This window comes from Sturnus vulgaris, chromosome 36, assembly GCF_052056855.1.
Source record: "Sturnus vulgaris isolate bStuVul1 chromosome 36, bStuVul1.hap1, whole genome shotgun sequence".
Classification (NCBI taxonomy): Eukaryota; Metazoa; Chordata; class Aves; order Passeriformes; family Sturnidae; genus Sturnus; species Sturnus vulgaris.
Genome location: NC_142278.1, coordinates 583,054 through 600,108, shown reverse-complemented (window position 1 = coordinate 600,108; position 17,055 = coordinate 583,054). Strand labels below are relative to the sequence as shown.

Below are 17,055 nucleotides of genomic sequence, written 5' to 3'. Positions count from 1 at the left end.
GTCACCTGATGTCCCCACAGAGGTCACAAAGCACCAAAGCCACCCTCGGACGTCGTTTATTGTCCCCACGGGGGGGGGGGGGATTTGGGGACACTTTGGGGACAGGAGAAGGCGGCTGGGGGCGGTGCCACCTCCTCTGGGGACATTTGGGGACATTTGGGGACATTTTTCACACGGCCACCGGCTCCTGGACGTGGTGGTGGCGCTTGACCACGAAGAGTTTCTGTCCCGAGACGGTGACAAGGAGGGAGTGCTCGCCAAACACCACTGGGGACAACGGGGACAGTGCCACCCTCGGTGTCCCCAGAGCGACCCTCGGTGTCCCCAAGGTCCCCAGAGCCATCAGGGACAGGGGGACAAGGGGGACAGTGCCACCCTCGGTGTCCCCAGGGTCCCCAGAGCCATCAGGGACAGGGGGACAATGGGGACAGTGCCACCCTCGGTGTCCCCGGAGCCACCCTCGGTGTCCCCAGAGCCACCCTCGGTGTCCCCAATGTCCCCAGAGCCATCAGGGACAGGGGGACAATGGGGACAGGGCCACCCCCAGAACCCTGGGGACAGTTCTGGGTGGCCCAGGGGACACTTTGGTGGCCCTGGGGACACCTTGGGGACAATTTTGGGGACACTGCAGAGCTCAGAACCCCCTGAACTCCCCCCTGGGGACCCTTTGGGTGCCACTTTGTGACCCTTTAGTGTCACCCTGCCACCCTTGGGGACACTGAGGACAATCTGGTGGCCCTGGGGACAATTTTGGTGCCATTCAGAGAGCTGAGAACCCCCTGAAATCCCCCTGGGGACCCTTTGGGTGCCACCAGGTGACCCTGGGGACACTTTGGTGGCCCTGGGGACACCCTGGGGACAATTTTGGGGACACTGCAGAGCTCAGAACCCCCTGAACTCCCCCTTGGAGCCCCTTTCGTTGCCACTTGGTGACCCTTTAGTGCCACCTGATGACCTTGGGGACACTTTGGTGGCCCTGGGGACACTTTGGGGACATTTGGGGGCGTGTCCCTCACCCGAGAGGCGGCGGAAGGGCGGCTCGTGGCCGCGGGGCAGGCGCAGGCCCAGGGCCGTGGCCACCAGGCCCTGCAGGACGGTGGCCGTGTGCTCGTCGTTCTCCAGGTCCCCCGAGGACTGGCAAAAGGGAAAAGTTGGGATTCAGGGCACCCCAAAATTTTTGGGGGAATTCTCAGGTGAAGATCCAAAAAAATCCCCTCCAAAAAAATCACCTGGAGAGCTCCAAAAATGAGCTGAGACCCTCCCCCAAAAAACCACCCGGGACCACCCCCCCCCCCCAAAAAAAAAGACCCGAGGATGTTCCTCAAAATTCCCCAAATTTTGGGAATTCTCAAGTGAAGATCCCCCAAGAATTGGAGCCTCCCAGAGGGAAAAGATCCCAAAAAACGCCCCCAAAACCACCTGGGAACCCCCAGTTTTTGGGACCCCTCTCCCAATTTGGGACCCCCCCTCCATTTCCCTTCCCCCCCCCCCAAATTTTGGGTCACTCCCTCAAATTTTCTGCTCCTCCTCCCTCAATATTTTAGGGACCCCCTCCTGAACTTTTCCTCCCCCTTCCCCCAATTTTGGGGACCCCCTCCCCAATTTTATTCCCCCCCCCCCCCCCCAATCTTCTGCTCCCCCCTCTCCCAATTTGGGACACCCCCCCCCCCCCCCTCCTCCCCCCAATTTTGGGGACCCCTCCCCAATTCCGCCCCCCCCTCACGGCCAGCACGGCGCCGTCGCTGATGACGAGGTACCCGGCCTGAGCCGGGACCCGCTCCAGGCCCTGCGTCAGCGCCGACGTCTGCAACCAGTATGGACCAGTGTAAACCAGTATGGACCAGTGTAAACCAGTATGGACCAGTGTAAACCACTACGGACCAGTATCATCCCAGTAAACATCAATAACACCCAGTGCGCCCCCAGTATCTCCCAGCACCTCGCCCAAGCACCCCCCAGTCCCCCCCAGTTCCATCCCAGTTCCCCCAGTTCCTCCCAGTCCATCCCAGTCCCCCTAGTTCCATCCCAGTTCCTCCCAGTCTCTCCCAGTTCCCCATCCCAGCTCTCACCATAGCGACGCTCCCGCTTCCCTTCCGGACACGTGACCCACCCTCGGTGCCCGCCCCGCCATCTTATTGGTTTAGAATTTCTGTCGTCACCGGCCGGTCCACCAATCAGAGCCGGCTGAGGGATCACGTGTTCAGAGGAGAGACGAACTCTATGGTTCGGCGGACCGGAAGTGCCGCTCAATCACACGGCCAGGGTCTCGGTGGTTTCCTTCGCGAAACCGGAAGTTCCGCTCAGTCCTCTACAGCTTTTCTCGATGGTTTTCCCACAGACGCTCAGTCCTCCAGGCTCCGTCTCTATCGTCCTTCAGTCCTCCAGCTCTCCCCCTACCGGCGCCGCGCGCTCCCAAAACGCCGAGATTTGGGTAAAACGCCCCAAAAGAACTTTAAAAAATGGGAAATCTCCCCCGGGCGGTGCCCTCGGCTCTGAGCAGCCCCCTCCACACAGCTGACCATTCCCACCGTGACCACAACCCCACAGCTGACCACTCCCGTGGTGGCCACAACTACTCCCATGGTAGCCATGGCCATCCCCATGGTAGCCATGATCATCCTCATGATAGTCACACCCATCCCCACCCAAACAGCCCCAGCAGCGGCCAAACCCCTGACTCCAGTGGCCACCACCCCTCAGGTGACTCCCGCCATGGTAGCCACGACCATCCCCATGGTAGCCACGACTATCCCTGCAGTAGCCAAGACCATTCCCACGGTAGCCACCACCACCCCCACAGTAGCCACGCCCACCCCCACCAGTGGCCAAACCCGTGACTCCAGTGGCCACCACCCCCCAGGTGCCGTCCCCCCGCCCTGGTGCCCCGAGGCCAGCGCGGAGCCGGGTGCGGTAGCCAAGGAAGGATCCGGGGTTTATTCGCTGCGGTTAAACAAGTGCCCGAGCCCGGGGGGGGGGGAGGGGCGGGGGGCGCCCCCGGGGACACCCCGGGGTGGGGGAGGGGAGGGGGGGAACCCCCGAGGGGACCCCGGCCCCCCCCCGCCCCGCCCGGGATAAATTCATATTTATATAATTTCATATTTATAATCGCAGTGGTCCTCGCCCCCCCCGCCCCCTCCCCTCCGCCCCCCCCCCAGAAAAAAAAAAAAAAAAAAAAAAAAAAAACCAACAACAAAAATCCGCCCCCACCCCCCAACCTGGGGGCGCTGCCCCTCCCCCCCAGCCCCGTTTTGGGGTGAAATTCTGGCAATGGGGAGGAGGGGGGGCGGGGGGGCGAGGGGAGGGGTCGTGGGGGGCCCCCCCCAGGCCCCCCCTCAGTCGTCGATGCAGATCACCTCCCCCCCCCGCGGCTCCTTCTTCTCCAGCGCTTCGGCCTCGCGCTCCCGCTTCACCAGCACCGGGGGCCCGTTGGCTGCTGGGGAGGGGGCCCGGGGGGGGTCAGAGACCACCAGGGACCCCCCTGTGACACCCCCAGAGACCCCTCTGGACACCCCAAGGACCCCCCCCAAGGACCTCCCCCCAAATGTCCCATGGGTGTCCCCGTTTTTGGGCCCCCCTCAATGAATGTCCCAGATTTTGAGGACCCCCCCCCTCAATATCCCCAGGTTTTTGGGGCCCCCCCAATAAATGTCCCCGTTTTTCGGGCCCCCCTCCCCCGTGTGTCCCCGTTTTTTAGGCCCCCCCCTCCCCCCGTGTGTCCCCGTTTTTTGGGGCCCCCCCTCCCCCCGTGTGTCCCCGTTTTTTGGGGCCCCCCCTCCCCCGTGTGTCCCCGTTTTTTGGGCCCCCCTCCCCCGTGTGTCCCCGTTTTTTGGGCCCCCCTCCCCCCGTGTGTCCCCGTTTTTTGGGCCCCCCTCCCCCGTGTGTCCCCTTTTTTAGGGCCCCCCTCCCCCGTGTGTCCCCGTTTTTTGGGCCCCCCTCCCGCCGTGTGTCCCCGTTTTTCGGGCCCCCCTCCCCCCGTGTGTCCCCTTTTTTTGGGCCCCCCCTCCCCCCGTGTGTCCCCGTTTTTTGGGCCCCCCTCCCCCGTGTGTCCCCTTTTTTTGGGCCCCCCCTCCCCCCGTGTGTCCCCGTTTTTTTGGGCCCCCCTCGCCCCGTGTGTCCCGGTTTTTTGGGCCCCCCTCCCCCCGTGTGTCCCGGTTTTTTGGGCCCCCCTCCCCCCGTGTGTCCCCGTTTTTCGGGCCCCCCTCGCCCCGTGTGTCCCGGTTTTTCGGGCCCCTCACCGGAGATGAAGGAGCCGGGTGGCATCTGGCTGTAGTTGGCCCCCCCGGGGGGGGGGAGGGCTCCGGCCGGGGGGGTCCCAAAGGTGCCCCCGTAGCTCGGGGGGGTGGCGTAGGGCCCCGGCGGGAAGGTCTGGGGACAAAGGGGACACAGGGACACGGCTGTCACCTCCTGCTGTCACCAGAGACACCCCCACCCCCCCACCGCACGCCCAAGGGTGTCCCCAAGGGGAGGGGTGACCCCAGGACAGGATGTCCCCAAGGTGAGAGGTGTCCCCAGAGCAGGGCTGGTGTCCCCAAGAGGGTGGGGATGTCCCCAGGGTGTCCCCACGGGCAGTGGGGGATGTCCCCAAGGTGTCCCCAACATCACGAGCGACATTGTCAAGGTAGTGAGGAACGTCCCCATGGTGGCAAGGGACATCTCCAGGGCACGGTGACAATGTCCCTGGGGAAGGGTGACAATGTCCCCGGAGTGGCCGGGTGACAATGTCCCTGGACAAGGTGACAATAACAATGTCCCCAGAGTTTGAGTGACAATGCCAATGTCCCCAGTGTCCCCAGCGTCCCCAATGTCCCCAGTGTCCCCAGCGTCCCCAATGCCCCCAATGTCCCCAGTGTCCCCAATGTCCCCAGTGTCCCCAGTGTCCCCAATGTCCCCAATGTCCCCAGTGTCCCCAATGTCCCCAGTGTCCCCAATGCCCCCAATGTCCCCAATGCCCCCAATGCCCCCAGTGTCCCCAATGTCCCCAGTGTCCCCAGTGTCCCCGGTGTCCCCAGGGTCACTCACAGGCGGGGGGTGGCTCTCGGTGCCCTTGCTGGCCAGGCAGCCAAGGATGCCATGGTGGCAATGCCAATGTCCCCAATGTCCCCAGTGTCCTCAATGTCCCCAATGCCCCCAGTGTCCCCAATGTCCCCAGTGTCCCCAATGCCCCCAGTGTCCCCGGTATGTCCCCAATGTCCCCACTGTCCCCAATGTCCCCAGTGTCCCCAATGCCCCCAGTGTCCCCAATGTCCCCATTGTCCCCAATGCCCCCAATGTCCCCAATGCCCCCAATGCCCCCGGTGTCCCCGGTGTCCCCAGGGTCACTCACAGGCGGGGGGTGGCTCTCGGTGCCCTTGCTGGCCAGGCGGCTGAGGATGCTGCGCTCGGACATCTGCAGGCGGGCGGCGATGGGGGGGATGCGGGACAGCGTGGCCGGCAGGCGCGTCACGTCGGCCTTCATGTCACTCAGCAGCTCCTCCAGCTGGTTCAGCACTGCCAGCGGGGCCGGGGGGGACACAGAGAGACAAAAACAGGGGCGGGGGGCGCCCGTCAGCGCCGGGGGGCCGTCCCGCACCTACTCACAGCTTACTCATAGTTTACTCATAGGTTACTCATAGGTTACTCACAGCTTACTCATAGGTTGGTAATGGGGTGGGTGGGAGATACTCACGTGAGAGCGGGGGGTGGGGAGAGGGAGGAGCTGGGAGTTACTCAGGGGATACTCAGTGCCTACTCGGGGGGTGCATGCTCGGGGGAGGGGCTCTGAGTAGGCTGGGAGTACTCGGGGGGGGCTCCTGGGTTTACTCCTGACTTACTCAGGATGTACTCCTGACTTACTCAGGATGTACTCCTGACTTACTCAGGGTTTAGTCCTGACTTACTCAGGGTTTAGTCCTGACTTGCTCCAGGTATGCTCTGGAGTTACTCAGGGTTTACTTGTTCTGAGTGTACTCTAGGGTTACTCAGGGTTTACTCCTGACTTGCTCCGGGTGTTCCTTGCCCACACCAGAGATACTCCAACTGTGCTCTTTACTCTGAGTATCTCCTCCAGGTACTCTGGAGATACTCCAGGGTTACTCCTGCCTTACTGCAGGCCTGCACACACAGGGCTACTCCATGGCTACTCCGTGGCTACTCCTTGGACACACCAGAGGTGACTCTGGGTGTTCTCTGCCTTTACTCTGGGCCTGCTCAGGAGTTACTCTGGGGATACTCCAGACTTACTCCCCGTGTATTCTCCAGAGCTACTCCAGGTGTAACGACTGGAGGCACCGGGGCTACTCCGGGTTTATTCCTCAGCCACACTAAAGTTACTCCTGGGATACACCAGGGATACTCCACAGCAGAGCTGCTCAGAGCATCCTCACCCTTTACTCCAGGGTCACTCCTGCCATGGGCCCCAGGGCCTCTGATACTCCTCACTTACTCTGGGGATACTCCTGGCCTTAAACACTCCGGGGGTACTCCAGGTTTTAAACCCTCTGGGGATACTCCTCGCTTACTCTGGGGATACTCCAGGTTTACTCAGCTCATCCCCCCCGAGTCCTCTGGGCTTTACTCATTAACTACACCAGAGATACTCTGGGCTGACACTGGGGCACTCCAGCACTACTCCAGCCTTACTCCAGCCTTACTCCCAGCATGCACTGCACGGATACTCCGGGGATACTCCTCAAAAACAACCCCCGGGTGAGCAGGGAGGGAAGGGGAAGGAGGGAGAGGGAAGATCAAGACGTAAACTACTCCAGAGTTACACACAGGACGGCACTAGGGACACACTCCAGCTTTACACCACATCTACTCAGCAGAACCCCCCCACCCCCGCCCCGCCCCGCCGAGCGCCAAGCCACAACCCGCAAACCCCTTCAGCGCGCTCCCAGCTTACTCCCAGCTTACTCCCAGCTTACTCCCACCCGCCAGGCCCCAAATAAAAAAAACAACACCCCCTTTTCCCAGCCCCCAGAAAGCGCACGCAGAGCAAGGATACACCGGGAGGCGGCGGTTGGGAGCAGAACCCCTCTTTAATGGTTGCAGCACGCGTACAGAGGCGCCGGGAGCTACACGGGGCGTCCGCGCCGGGCGCGCCGGCCCTGCCGCCTCTTACCCTTGTGCAGCACGGCGTTGGCCGGCTTGTTGCCCGCCAGCGACTCCTTGGACAAGTGCTGGTGGCTCTCGGCCAGGCACTCGACCTCGGCGAAGCGCGTGTTGAGGGCCATGGCGGGGTGGCTGGGGTCCTGCGTCATGTTCAGGTAGGCGGCGCGGCGCAGCTGCTCCTCGATCACCAGCGCCTGCTCCAGGAGCTGCGGGGAGCGCGGGGAAGGGGTTAGGGGGGGGTTTGGGGGTCGGGGGGGGGGGGTTCACGGGGGTTTGGGGGGGGGGGGGGGTAGGTGGGTGGTGCAGCGTGTGGAGGGGGCAGGTGTTGGTGGGTGCAGGTGTGAGTGAAGCCAACAGCTGGAGGGGGCAGGTGTTGGTGGGTGTAACCCAGGTATTGCCTGGATCCAGATGTTGGTGGGTGTAACCCAGGTATTGCATGGATCCAGGTGTTGGTGGGTCTGACCCAGGTATTGCCTGGACCCAGGTGTTGGTGGGTCTGACCCCAGGTATCCCCTAAAGCCCAGAGGTTCCAGGTGTTGGTGGGTTCAGATTTGAGCAAACCCAACAGCTGGAAGGTCCAGGTGTTGGTGGGTGCAGGTGTGAGTGAACCCAACATCTGGAGGCTCCAGGTGTTGGTGGGTGTAACCCAGGTATCCCCTAAAGCCCAGAGGATCCAGGTGTGGGTCGGTTCAGATTTGAGCAAACCCAACATCTGGAGGGGGCAGGTGTTGGTGGGTTCAGGTGTGATCTCAACATCTGGAGGGTCCAGGTGTTGGTGGGTCTGACCCAGGTATCACATAAAGCCCAGAGGTCCCAGGTGTTCACCCTGACCTCACCCAACACCTGGACAGCCCAGGTGCCCAGATGTGACCTCACCCAACACCTGGAATTCCCACCCAGGTGTCCGAGCACCTTTGGCCTCCTTCCCTCTCATCCCAGCCCCTCGTGTGGATCCCCGGGTGAGCGTGACCCTCCTGCCACCCTCAGTGTCACCCTCATTGTCACCCTGGTTGCCATCCCCGTGCCACCCTTGTCACCCCGGTGCCCCCCTCGCTGTCACGCCGGTGTCACCCTCGCTGTTACCCCGGTGCCACCCCAGTGCCCCCCTCGTTGTCACCCCGGTGCCCCCCTCGTTGTCACCCCGGTGCCCCCCTCGTTGTCACCCCGGTGCCCCCTCGCTGTCACCCCGGTGCCACCCCGGTGCCCCCCTCATTGTCACCCTCATTGTCACCCCGGTGCCCCTGCGGGCGCTGACCTTGAAGCGGCGCGCCAGGAATTTGTTTTTCATCTCCAGGAAGTTCCCCTTGGAGGCCTCGCCCTTGAAGGGTTCGTTGATGACCCCGAAGGCGCCGTCGTTCTGGATGTCGGTCCAGCGCGCGTAGCCGTGGCTGAGGGCTAAGGACTGTCACCGTGTCACTGTGTCACCGTGTCACACTGTCACCGTGTCACTGTGTCACCATGGCACCCTGTCACACTGTCCCTGTGTCACCCTGTCTCCAACATCCCCCACATCCAGCGCGCGTAGCCGTGGCTGAGGGCTAAGGACTGTCACCGTGTCACATTGTCACACTGTCACTGTCACCGTGTCACTGTGTCACCATGTCACTGTGTCCCTGTGTGACACTGTCACTGTGTCACCATGGCACCCTGTCACACTGTCACTGTGTCACCCTGTCCCCAACATCCCCCACATCCAGTGCGCATAGCCATGGCTGAGGGCTAAGGACTGTCACTGTGTCACATTGTCACACTGTCACTGTCACCGTGTCACCCTGTCACACTGTCACTGTGTCACCCTGTCCCCAACATCCCCCACATCCAGCGCGCGTAGCCGTGGCTGAGGGCTAAGGACTGTCACCGTGTCACTGTGTCACACTGTCACTGTGTCACCGTGTCACACTGTCACTGTGTCCCCGTGTCACCACATCCAGCACACCAAGCATGGATGCCACCCTCTCCTTGCTGTCACCTTCACCGTACTGTCACTGTCCCCAGCCCCGAGGACACCCCAATTCCCACAGGGACACCCCAAATTCCCTATAGGAACACCCCAAATTCCCATGGGGACCCCCGGAATTCCCCAAGGATACAGCACGATGCCGGCCAGCAGCCAGGTGCCAGTGCCACCCTCACCGTGCTGTCACTGTCCCCAGCTCAGGGGACACCCCAGTTCCCAAAGGGACCCCCCCCAAACCCCCGTGGGGACCCCCCAAACCCCCGCGGGGACCCCCGGAATTCCCCAAGGATACAGCACGATGCCGGCCAGCAGCCAGTAGTCGTGGCGCCGGTGCCAGATCTCGTTGAGCTTTCCCGAGGAGATGGCGGCGCGCTCCTCGTTCTGCCACAGCGTGTGCAGCTCTGCGGAGGCCGCGGGGTCAGGGCCACCTCCGTGTCCCCTGGTGTCCCCGCAGTTCCCTCAGTGTCCCCTCAGTGTCCCCGCTGTCCCCAGTGTCCCCTCAGTGTCCCCTCAGTGTCGCCTCTGCCTCCCGCTGTCCCAAGTGTCCCCCCATGTCCCCACTGTCCCTTGGGTGTCCCTGGGTGTCTCTCAGTGTCCCCAGTGTCCTTACTGTCCTCTCAGTATCCCCACTGTCCCCTCAGTGTCCCCAGTGTCCCTGGGTGTCCTCACTGTCCCTGGGTGTCCCCTCAGTGTCCCTTGGGTGTCCACAGTGTCCCCGGTGTCCCCACTGTCCCCTCAGTGTCCCCAGTGTCCCTGGGTGTCCCCTCAGTGTCCCTGGGTGTCCCCATTGTCCCTGGGTGTCCCCTCAGTGTCCCCTCAGTGTCCCTGGGTGTCCCCTCACTGTCCCTTGGGTGTCCCCGGTGTCCCCTCAGTGTCCCCCCACTGTCCCTGGGTGTCCCCTCAGTGTCTCCACTGTCCCTGGGTGTCCCCAGTGTCCCTGGGTGTCCCCAGTGACCCTGGGTGTCCCTGGTGTCCCTGGGTGTCTCTCAGTGTCCCCACTGTCCCCTCAGTATCCCCAGTGTCCCCTCAGTGTCCCCTGTTGTCCCCTCAGTGTCCCCTGCTGTCCCCTCAGTGTCCCCAGGTGTCCCCTCAGTGTCCCCTGTTGTCCCCTGGGTGTCCCCAGTGTCCCCTGCTGTCCCCTGGGTGTCCCCAGTGTCCCCTCACCGGTGAAGCCGCCGTCGGCGATGTTGAACATGAATCGCGGCTTCTCCGCTCGCTCGTCCCGGCGCCCGTTGGGCCGAGGGTCCGGCCTGGGCTCCTTGTCAGCCTTGGCCTCCTCTGGGGGGACAGGGACACGTTTGGGGGACAGGGACACGTGTGGGGTCAGGGACACGTGTGGGGACAGGGACACGTGTGGGGGGACAGGGACACGTGTGGGGGGACAGGGACACGTGTGGGGACAGGGACACGTGTGGGGACAGGGACACGTTTGGGGGACAGGGACACGTGTGGGGACAGGGACACGTGTGGGGGGACAGGGACAGGTGTGGGGGGACAGGGACACGTGTGGGGGACAGGGACACGTGTGGGGACAGGGACACGTATGGGGACAGGGACAGGTGTGGGGACAGGGACAGGTGTGGGGGACAGGGACACGTGTGGGGGGGACAGGGACACGTGTGTGGGGACAGGGACACGTGTGGGAGGACAGGGACACGTGTGGGGACTGGGACACGTGTGGGGACAGGGACAGGTGTGGGGGACAGGGACACGTGTGGGGGGGACAGGGACACGTGTGGGGACAGGGACACGTGTTGGGGGGACAGGGACAGGTGTGGGGACAGGGACAGGTGTGGGGACAGGGACACGTGTGGGGATAGGGACACGTGTGGGGGGACAGGGACACGTGTGGGGGGACAGGGACACGTTTTGGGGGGGACAGGGACACGTGTGGGGACAGGGACACGTGTGGGGGGACAGGGACACGTGTGGGGACAGGGACAGGTGTGGGGGACAGGGACACGTGTGAGGGGGACAGGGACAGGTTTGGGGGACAGGGACACGTGTGGGGACAGGGACACGTGTGGGGGGACAGGAATAGGTTTGGGGGGGACAGGGACACGTGTGGGGACAGGGACACGTGTGGGGGACAGGGACACGTTTGAGCCCCCCAGACACCCCCAGGCACCCCCCAAGACCCCCAGCACCTCTTTTGGGGTCGGGGTCCCCCGGGCGCTCCTTGGGCTCCTCCTCCGGGGTTTTCTCGTCCCCTTTGTCCCCACCCGGGCCCTTCTCGGCCTCGGCACCTGCGGGGGGGGGGGAATGGGGTCAGGGATTTGGGGTTTGGGGGTTTTTGGGGTTCCCCTGGATTTGGGGTGCTGGTATTTGAGGAGCTGGGATTTGGGGGATCAGGGATTTGGGTTTCCGGGATTTGGTGTTCCCAGGATTTAGGTTTTCCAGGATTTCAGATTTCCAGATTTAGGGTTCCCAGGATTTGGGGTTCCCGGGATTTAGTGTTTCCACATTTAGAGTTCCCAGGATTTGAGGTTTCTGGGACTTGGTGCTCCCCAGGACTTGGGATTCCCCAATATTTGGGGTTCCCAGGATTTGAAGTTCACAGGATTTGGGATTCCCAGGATTTGGGGTTCCCGGATTTGGTGTTCCCAGGATTTAGGGTTCTAGGATTTAGGATTTCCAGGATTTGGAGTTCCCAGGATTTCGGGTTCTGGGATTTGGTGTTCCCAGGATTTGGGGGATTTGGGGGGTTTGGGGTTCTGGGGGATTTGGGGGTTTTGGGGTTCTGGGATTTGGTGTTCCCAGGATTTGGGGGATTTGGGGGTTTGGGGCTTCTGGGGGATTTGGGGTTCTGGGATTTTGGGGGTTTGGGGCTTTTGGGGGATTTGGGGTTCTGGGATTTGGGGGTTTTGGGGGGTTCTGTGGGATTTGGGGGGATTTGGGGGGTCTCACCTGGCCGCTCCTCGCGGGCCGGGGGCCCTTCGGCCTCGGGGTCTCTGTGTCCAGGCCCCTCGTCCTCGTCCCCCTTGCGGGGCCCCTCGGCCTCGCTGCCATCCCCAGGGGACGGTGGCACCTCGGGGACAGGAGGCTGCGGGGACAAGGAGGGGGTGTCACCCTCGGCGTGACACCGGGACATCACCCCCCCCACTCCGAGGGTGACACTGAGGGGGGGACACGGGGACAGGGGTGGGGACAGGGTGAGGACAGAGGGGACAGGGACAGGGTTGGGGACAGGGACAGGGGTAGGGACAGAGTTGGGGACAGGGACGGGATGGAAATGGGGACAAGGAGAAGTTGACTGGGAACAGGGAGGGGACGTGCTGGGGACAGGCTTGGGGACAGCTGTGTCACTCACATCTGTCTCCATCTTCTCGGGGCCTTTGGGCTCCTTCTCGTCCCTGGTGTCACCATCGTCCCTGTCCAGGGGTGGCCCTGGCCCGTCCCCGCGCTCGCTGGGTGCCGGCGTGGCTGGGGACAGGGGACAGCAGGACATCTGTCCCCATCCTGTCCCCCTGTCCCCTGGTGTCCCTCCCCTGTCCCCCTGGATCCTCCCAATCCCTCTGTCCCCATGTCCCTGTGTCCCCACCTCGCTGTCCCCTCCTGTCCTCGTGTCCCACTCTCCATCCTGTCCCTGGTCCCCAACCTGTCACCTGTCCCCATTGTGTCACCTTTCCTCATTCCCATCCCATGTCCCCAGCCGTGTTCCCATCCTGTCTGTCTGTCCCCATCTCCTGTCCCTCTGTCCCCATCCTGTCCCCTTTCCCCATTCCCATCCCGTGTCCCCCTAGTGTCCCCAGCCACGTCCCCCCATATCCCCAGCCATGTCCCTCCCATGTCCCCAGCCATGTCCCCATTCCCATCCCATTTCCCCCTATCCCCTGCATGTCCCCATGTCCCCAGCCGTGTCCCCAGCCATGTCCCCATTCCCATCCCATTTCCCCGTATCTCCTGCATGTCCCCATGTCCTCAGCCGTGTCCCCAGCTGTGTCCCCAGCCATGTCCTCATGTCCCCAGCCATGTCCCAGTGTCCCCAGCCATGTCCCCCCCATGTCCCTCCCATGTCCTCAGCCGTGTTCCCAGCCATGTCCCCAGCCATGCCCCTCCATGTCCCCATTCCCATCCCGTGTCCCCAGCCCTGTCCCAGTGTCCCCAGCTGTGTCCTCTGCGTGTCCCCATGTCCCCAGCCATGTCCCTCCCATGTCCCCAGCCGTGTCCCCCGTGTCCCCCCGTGTCCGGTACCGGGCGTGGGGGGCTCTGGGCTGGGGGGGCCGCTCTGTTCGGGGCTGGGGGGCCCGGTCTTGGCGGGGGAGGAGGCGCGGGACGAGCGCTTGGAGTCGGCGCTGGGCTCCGGGGCCAGCTCGGGCAGGGACCAGCGCCCGTTGATGTGCTCGAACTCCTGCACCTGGGGAGGGGGAAACCAGGTCAGGGCACCCCAAAACCACCAAAAACCCCAAAAACTCCAAAAACCCACCCCAAAAACCGACCCTAAAACCAACCCTAAAATCCCAAAATCCCCCCAGAGCTCGGGCAGGGACCAGCGCCCCTTGATGTGCTCGAACTCCTGCACCTGGGGAGGGACACAGGGGGGGGTCAAGGGACCCCAAAACCAACCCCAAAATCCCACCCAGGTGTCCCCAGGTGTGTCCCCAGGTGTTCAGGGCTGTCTCCAGGTGTTCCCAGGTGCCCAGGGTATCTCCAGGGGTGTCCCTGGCTGTCCCCAGGTGTGTCCCCAGGCGTTCAGGGTGCTCCCACGTGTGTCCCCAGGTGTTCAGGTGTGTCCCCAGGTGTGTCCCCAGGTGTGCAGGTACCTTTTTCTTGACGAGGGACATGACTCCGATGCGGGTCAGCACCTGCTGCCGGGACAGCCCCTCCCTGGGGACGCCGTCCGCGAACGTCTCGGAGCCGTCGGCGCCCGGCTCGCACAGGTGACGCATGAACAGGGACACGTAGGCCCTGGGGACAGCGCTCAGGGCCACCACCCGCTGCCACCAACTGCCACCGCCCCTGCCCCGGGGTCACTGCCACCACCTCCTGCCACCCCTGTCACTGCCACCGCCCCTGCCCCGGGGTCACTGCCACCACCCGCTGCCACCAACTGCCACCACCACTGCCCCAGGGTCACTGCCACCACCTCCTGCCACCCGCTGTCACTGCCACCACCCGATGTCACTACCACTGCCACCACCCCCTGTCACTGCCACCACCCTGCCCCCAGGTCACTGTCCCTACAGATCCTGTCCCTGAAGTCTCAAGGTCCCTTGTCCCCATGGAGCCTGTCTCCAATGTCCCCAGTGTCCCCAATGTCCCCAGTGTCCCCAGTGTCTCCAATGTCCCCAATGTCTCTGATGTCCTCAACGTTCTTAATGTCCCCAATCCCCCTAAATGTCCCTGATGCCCCCAATGTCCCCAGTGTCCTCAGTGTCCCCAATCTCAATATCCCCAATGTCCCCAGTGTCCCCAATATCCTCAATGTCCCCACTGTCCCTGATGTCCCCAATGTCCCTGATGTCCCCAGTGTCCCTGATGTCCCCAATGTCCCTGATGTCCCTGATGTCCCCAGTGTCCCTGATGTCCCCAATGTCCCCAGTGTCCCCGCACCATCAGCCCGTCCCCTCGTCACGGCGCCCCTTGGGGCTGTGCCGGTCACGGCAGGGACCTGCCACTGCTCTGGCGTCCCCTGGGCCAGACCCGGCCCCCCGAGGGGACATGGGGACATCGGGGGTGGCTTTGTGTCGGGCTGAGGGGGACACGGCCTCGTCCGCTCCCCAGGAACACCGACAGCGACGGCGCTCGGCTGAGTAAGGGCTCATCACGTGGCACGGGGACACCGGGGACATTGGGGACATTGGGGGACACCAGGGGACACAGGACAACGGAGGGCACAGGGACACAGAGGAAGATGAGGGGACATGGGGACAATAAGGACAAGGTGACAAACGGGAAATGGGGACAAAAGGACACAAAGGACATGGGGACACACGGACACCTCACTACTCTGCCACCACCTGTCCCCAGTGCCACCACCTGGTGTCAGTCTTGTCCCGATGTCCCTGCCTGTCCCCAGTGCCACCACCTGTCCCTGACATCACCTGTCCTTGATGTCACCACCCATCCCTGACGCCCCTTCCTGTCCCTGATGCCACCACCTGTCGCTGATGCCACCAGCCCTCCCCGCTGTCCCCAGCTGTCCCCTGTGTCACCTACTTGAACTCCTTCTCGGTTTTGCCGCGCAGGTCCCGCACGAGCCACTGGGACGTGAAGGCGTCCTGGGGGGGCATCCCCCAGCGCATGACAGCGTTCAGGAACGCCTTGCGCTGCCTCGTGTTGAACCCCAGCACCTGGGGGGACACAGGCGACATTGGGGACATCGGGGACATCGGGGACATCGGGGTCCAGGTGACCCCTGACCCTCGGATTTGAGTGGGGAGAGATCACTCAGGTGTCCGAGCACCCCCGGACCCGTCCTGGAGGTGACCCCGGCAGTGTCCCCAAGTCCCAGGGATGTCCCCAGGAATGTCCCCAAACCCCCTCGATGTCCCCTCACCTCGATGTTGCCGCCCACCCGGGCCAGCAGTGGGGGGAGGGGTTTGTCCTTCTCGTTCCGCAGCTGCCGCTTGGACTGACGCCGGCCTGGGGGGAGGGGAGGGGTCAGCACCCCCCAAAACCCCACCTTGGGCCACCCTCACCCCCCCTTGGGCAACCGTGACACCCCCTTGGGCCACCCAAACCCCTCCATGGCCACCCAAACCGTTCCATGGCCACCCTGACCCCCCCTTGGGCAACCGTGACACCCCCTTGGGCCACCCTGAACCCCCTTGGGCCCACAAAAGGGACTCAGGGGACACTGAGACAACACAGAAGTGGCAGAAGAGACACTGAGGTGGCAGACAAGTGACAAAGGTGACACAGGGGACACACAGATGACACACAGGTGACACACAGGTGACACTGAGGTGACAGATGTGACACTCACCCTCTGGCCGCTCGTCGAAGTCCTCGTCCTCCTCCTCGGAGCCCACCGAGTACTCGGACTGGTTGTCTGGGGACACGGCCAGCATTGGGGACACCGTGCCACCAATGCCTCCCAGTGTGTCCCAGTCCCATCCCAGTGTGTCCCAGTGTGTCCCAGTGCCATCCCAGTGTGTCCCAGTCCCTCCCAGTGCCCACCTTGGTCCTCCTGGGCCGCGTCGCTGTAGTTGACCTGTTTGCGCACGCGCTTGCCCTTGCCCAGGTCCCATCCCAGTGTGTCCCAGTCTGTCCCAGTGGCATCCCAGTGTGTCCCAGTGGCATCCCAGTCCCATTCCAGCGTGTCCCAGTCCCATCCCAGTGTGTCCCAGTCCCTCCCAGTGCCCACCTTGGTCCTCCTGGGCCGCGTCGTTGTAGTTGACCTGTTTGCGCACGCGCTTGCCCTTGCCCAGGTTCCGGGCCAGGTCCTCCTGCTGCTGCTCGTAGTGGTGCCGCAGCAGCTTCTCCCAATAGTCGGGGTCCACGTTCTCCTCCTGCTTGATGATCTCCCGCTCGATCTCCTCGATCTGCCGGACACACCTGGGGTCACTCAGGGTCACCCGGGGTCACTCAGGGTCACCCACGGTCACCAGCAGGTCAGGGGTCAGTGCTGCACACAGCATCCCTGTCCTTGCTGTCTCCATCATCATCATCATCATCCTCATCCTCATCATTCCCATCTCCATCTCTGTCTTCATCATCATTCTCCTTATCCACATCATTCCCATCTCCATTGTCCCATCACCTTCATCTCCACTGTCCCCATCCCTTTCACCTCCACCACCCCACTGTCCCCATCCCACTGTCCCCACCCCACTGTCCCCACCCCACTGTCCCCATCCCACTGTCCCCATCCCACTGTCCCCATCCCATTGTCCCCACCCCACTGTCCCCACCCCAATGTCCCCATCCCACTGTCCCCACTCCTGTCCCCATCCCCACTGTCCCCATCCCACTGTCCCCATCCCAATGTCCCCAGTCCTGTCCCCACTCCACTGTCCCCAAGCCCTCCACCCACCACCATCTCTCACCTCCACCCCCTCCAGGCT

The 17,055-nt window shown here is 63.3% G+C and overlaps 2 protein-coding genes across 8 annotated transcripts in view; both read right to left on the bottom strand.

The window, feature by feature from the left end:
- Window positions 1-40: 40 nt before the first annotated feature.
- Window positions 41-2,615, bottom strand: LAMTOR4 (late endosomal/lysosomal adaptor, MAPK and MTOR activator 4). Its single transcript, XM_088155288.1, has 4 exons — window positions 2,070-2,615; window positions 1,724-1,804; window positions 1,017-1,134; window positions 41-267 (listed from the first exon to the last, which is right to left on the bottom strand). The coding sequence occupies exons 1-4, from the start codon at window positions 2,070-2,072 to the stop codon at window positions 170-172; spliced, it is 300 nt and encodes a 99-aa protein (XP_088011414.1). The 5' UTR covers window positions 2,073-2,615; the 3' UTR covers window positions 41-169.
- A 623-nt stretch (window positions 2,616-3,238) lies between these two features.
- Window positions 3,239-17,055, bottom strand: part of CHD3 (chromodomain helicase DNA binding protein 3) — a 43,852-nt gene continuing 30,035 nt past the window's right edge. For 2 of the 7 annotated variants that reach the window (XM_088155276.1, XM_088155278.1), the window contains 16 exons: window positions 16,356-16,533; window positions 15,975-16,040; window positions 15,546-15,631; window positions 15,206-15,339; window positions 13,810-13,954; window positions 13,241-13,403; window positions 12,357-12,469; window positions 11,954-12,089; window positions 11,194-11,292; window positions 10,211-10,324; window positions 9,339-9,447; window positions 8,345-8,477; window positions 7,100-7,295; window positions 5,324-5,487; window positions 4,236-4,365; window positions 3,240-3,433 (listed from right to left, as the gene is read on the bottom strand). In XM_088155276.1, coding sequence (XP_088011402.1) covers window positions 3,333-3,433; window positions 4,236-4,365; window positions 5,324-5,487; window positions 7,100-7,295; window positions 8,345-8,477; window positions 9,339-9,447; window positions 10,211-10,324; window positions 11,194-11,292; window positions 11,954-12,089; window positions 12,357-12,469; window positions 13,241-13,403; window positions 13,810-13,954; window positions 15,206-15,339; window positions 15,546-15,631; window positions 15,975-16,040; window positions 16,356-16,533 — 2,067 coding nt within the window. In that variant the 3' untranslated portion in view covers window positions 3,240-3,332. Of the gene's footprint in view, window positions 3,434-4,235; window positions 4,366-5,323; window positions 5,488-7,099; window positions 7,296-8,344; window positions 8,478-8,865; window positions 8,927-9,338; window positions 9,448-10,210; window positions 10,325-11,193; window positions 11,293-11,953; window positions 12,090-12,356; window positions 12,470-13,240; window positions 13,404-13,809; window positions 13,955-15,205; window positions 15,340-15,545; window positions 15,632-15,974; window positions 16,041-16,355; window positions 16,534-17,055 lie in introns of those variants that run through there. The other 5 variants (XM_088155277.1, XM_088155280.1, XM_088155279.1 and 2 more) reach the window with 5 other exon arrangements.

Bases quoted from the DNA above. Each gene is read 5' to 3' on its own strand.
- LAMTOR4 (XM_088155288.1), bottom strand. The intron at 1,135-1,723 runs GTGAGGGGGGGG...CCCTTTTGCCAG, and splicing joins GCGACGGCGCCGTGCTGGCC to TCCTCGGGGGACCTGGAGAA. The intron at 268-1,016 runs GTGAGGGACACG...CGTTGTCCCCAG, and splicing joins GCCCTTCCGCCGCCTCTCGG to TGGTGTTTGGCGAGCACTCC.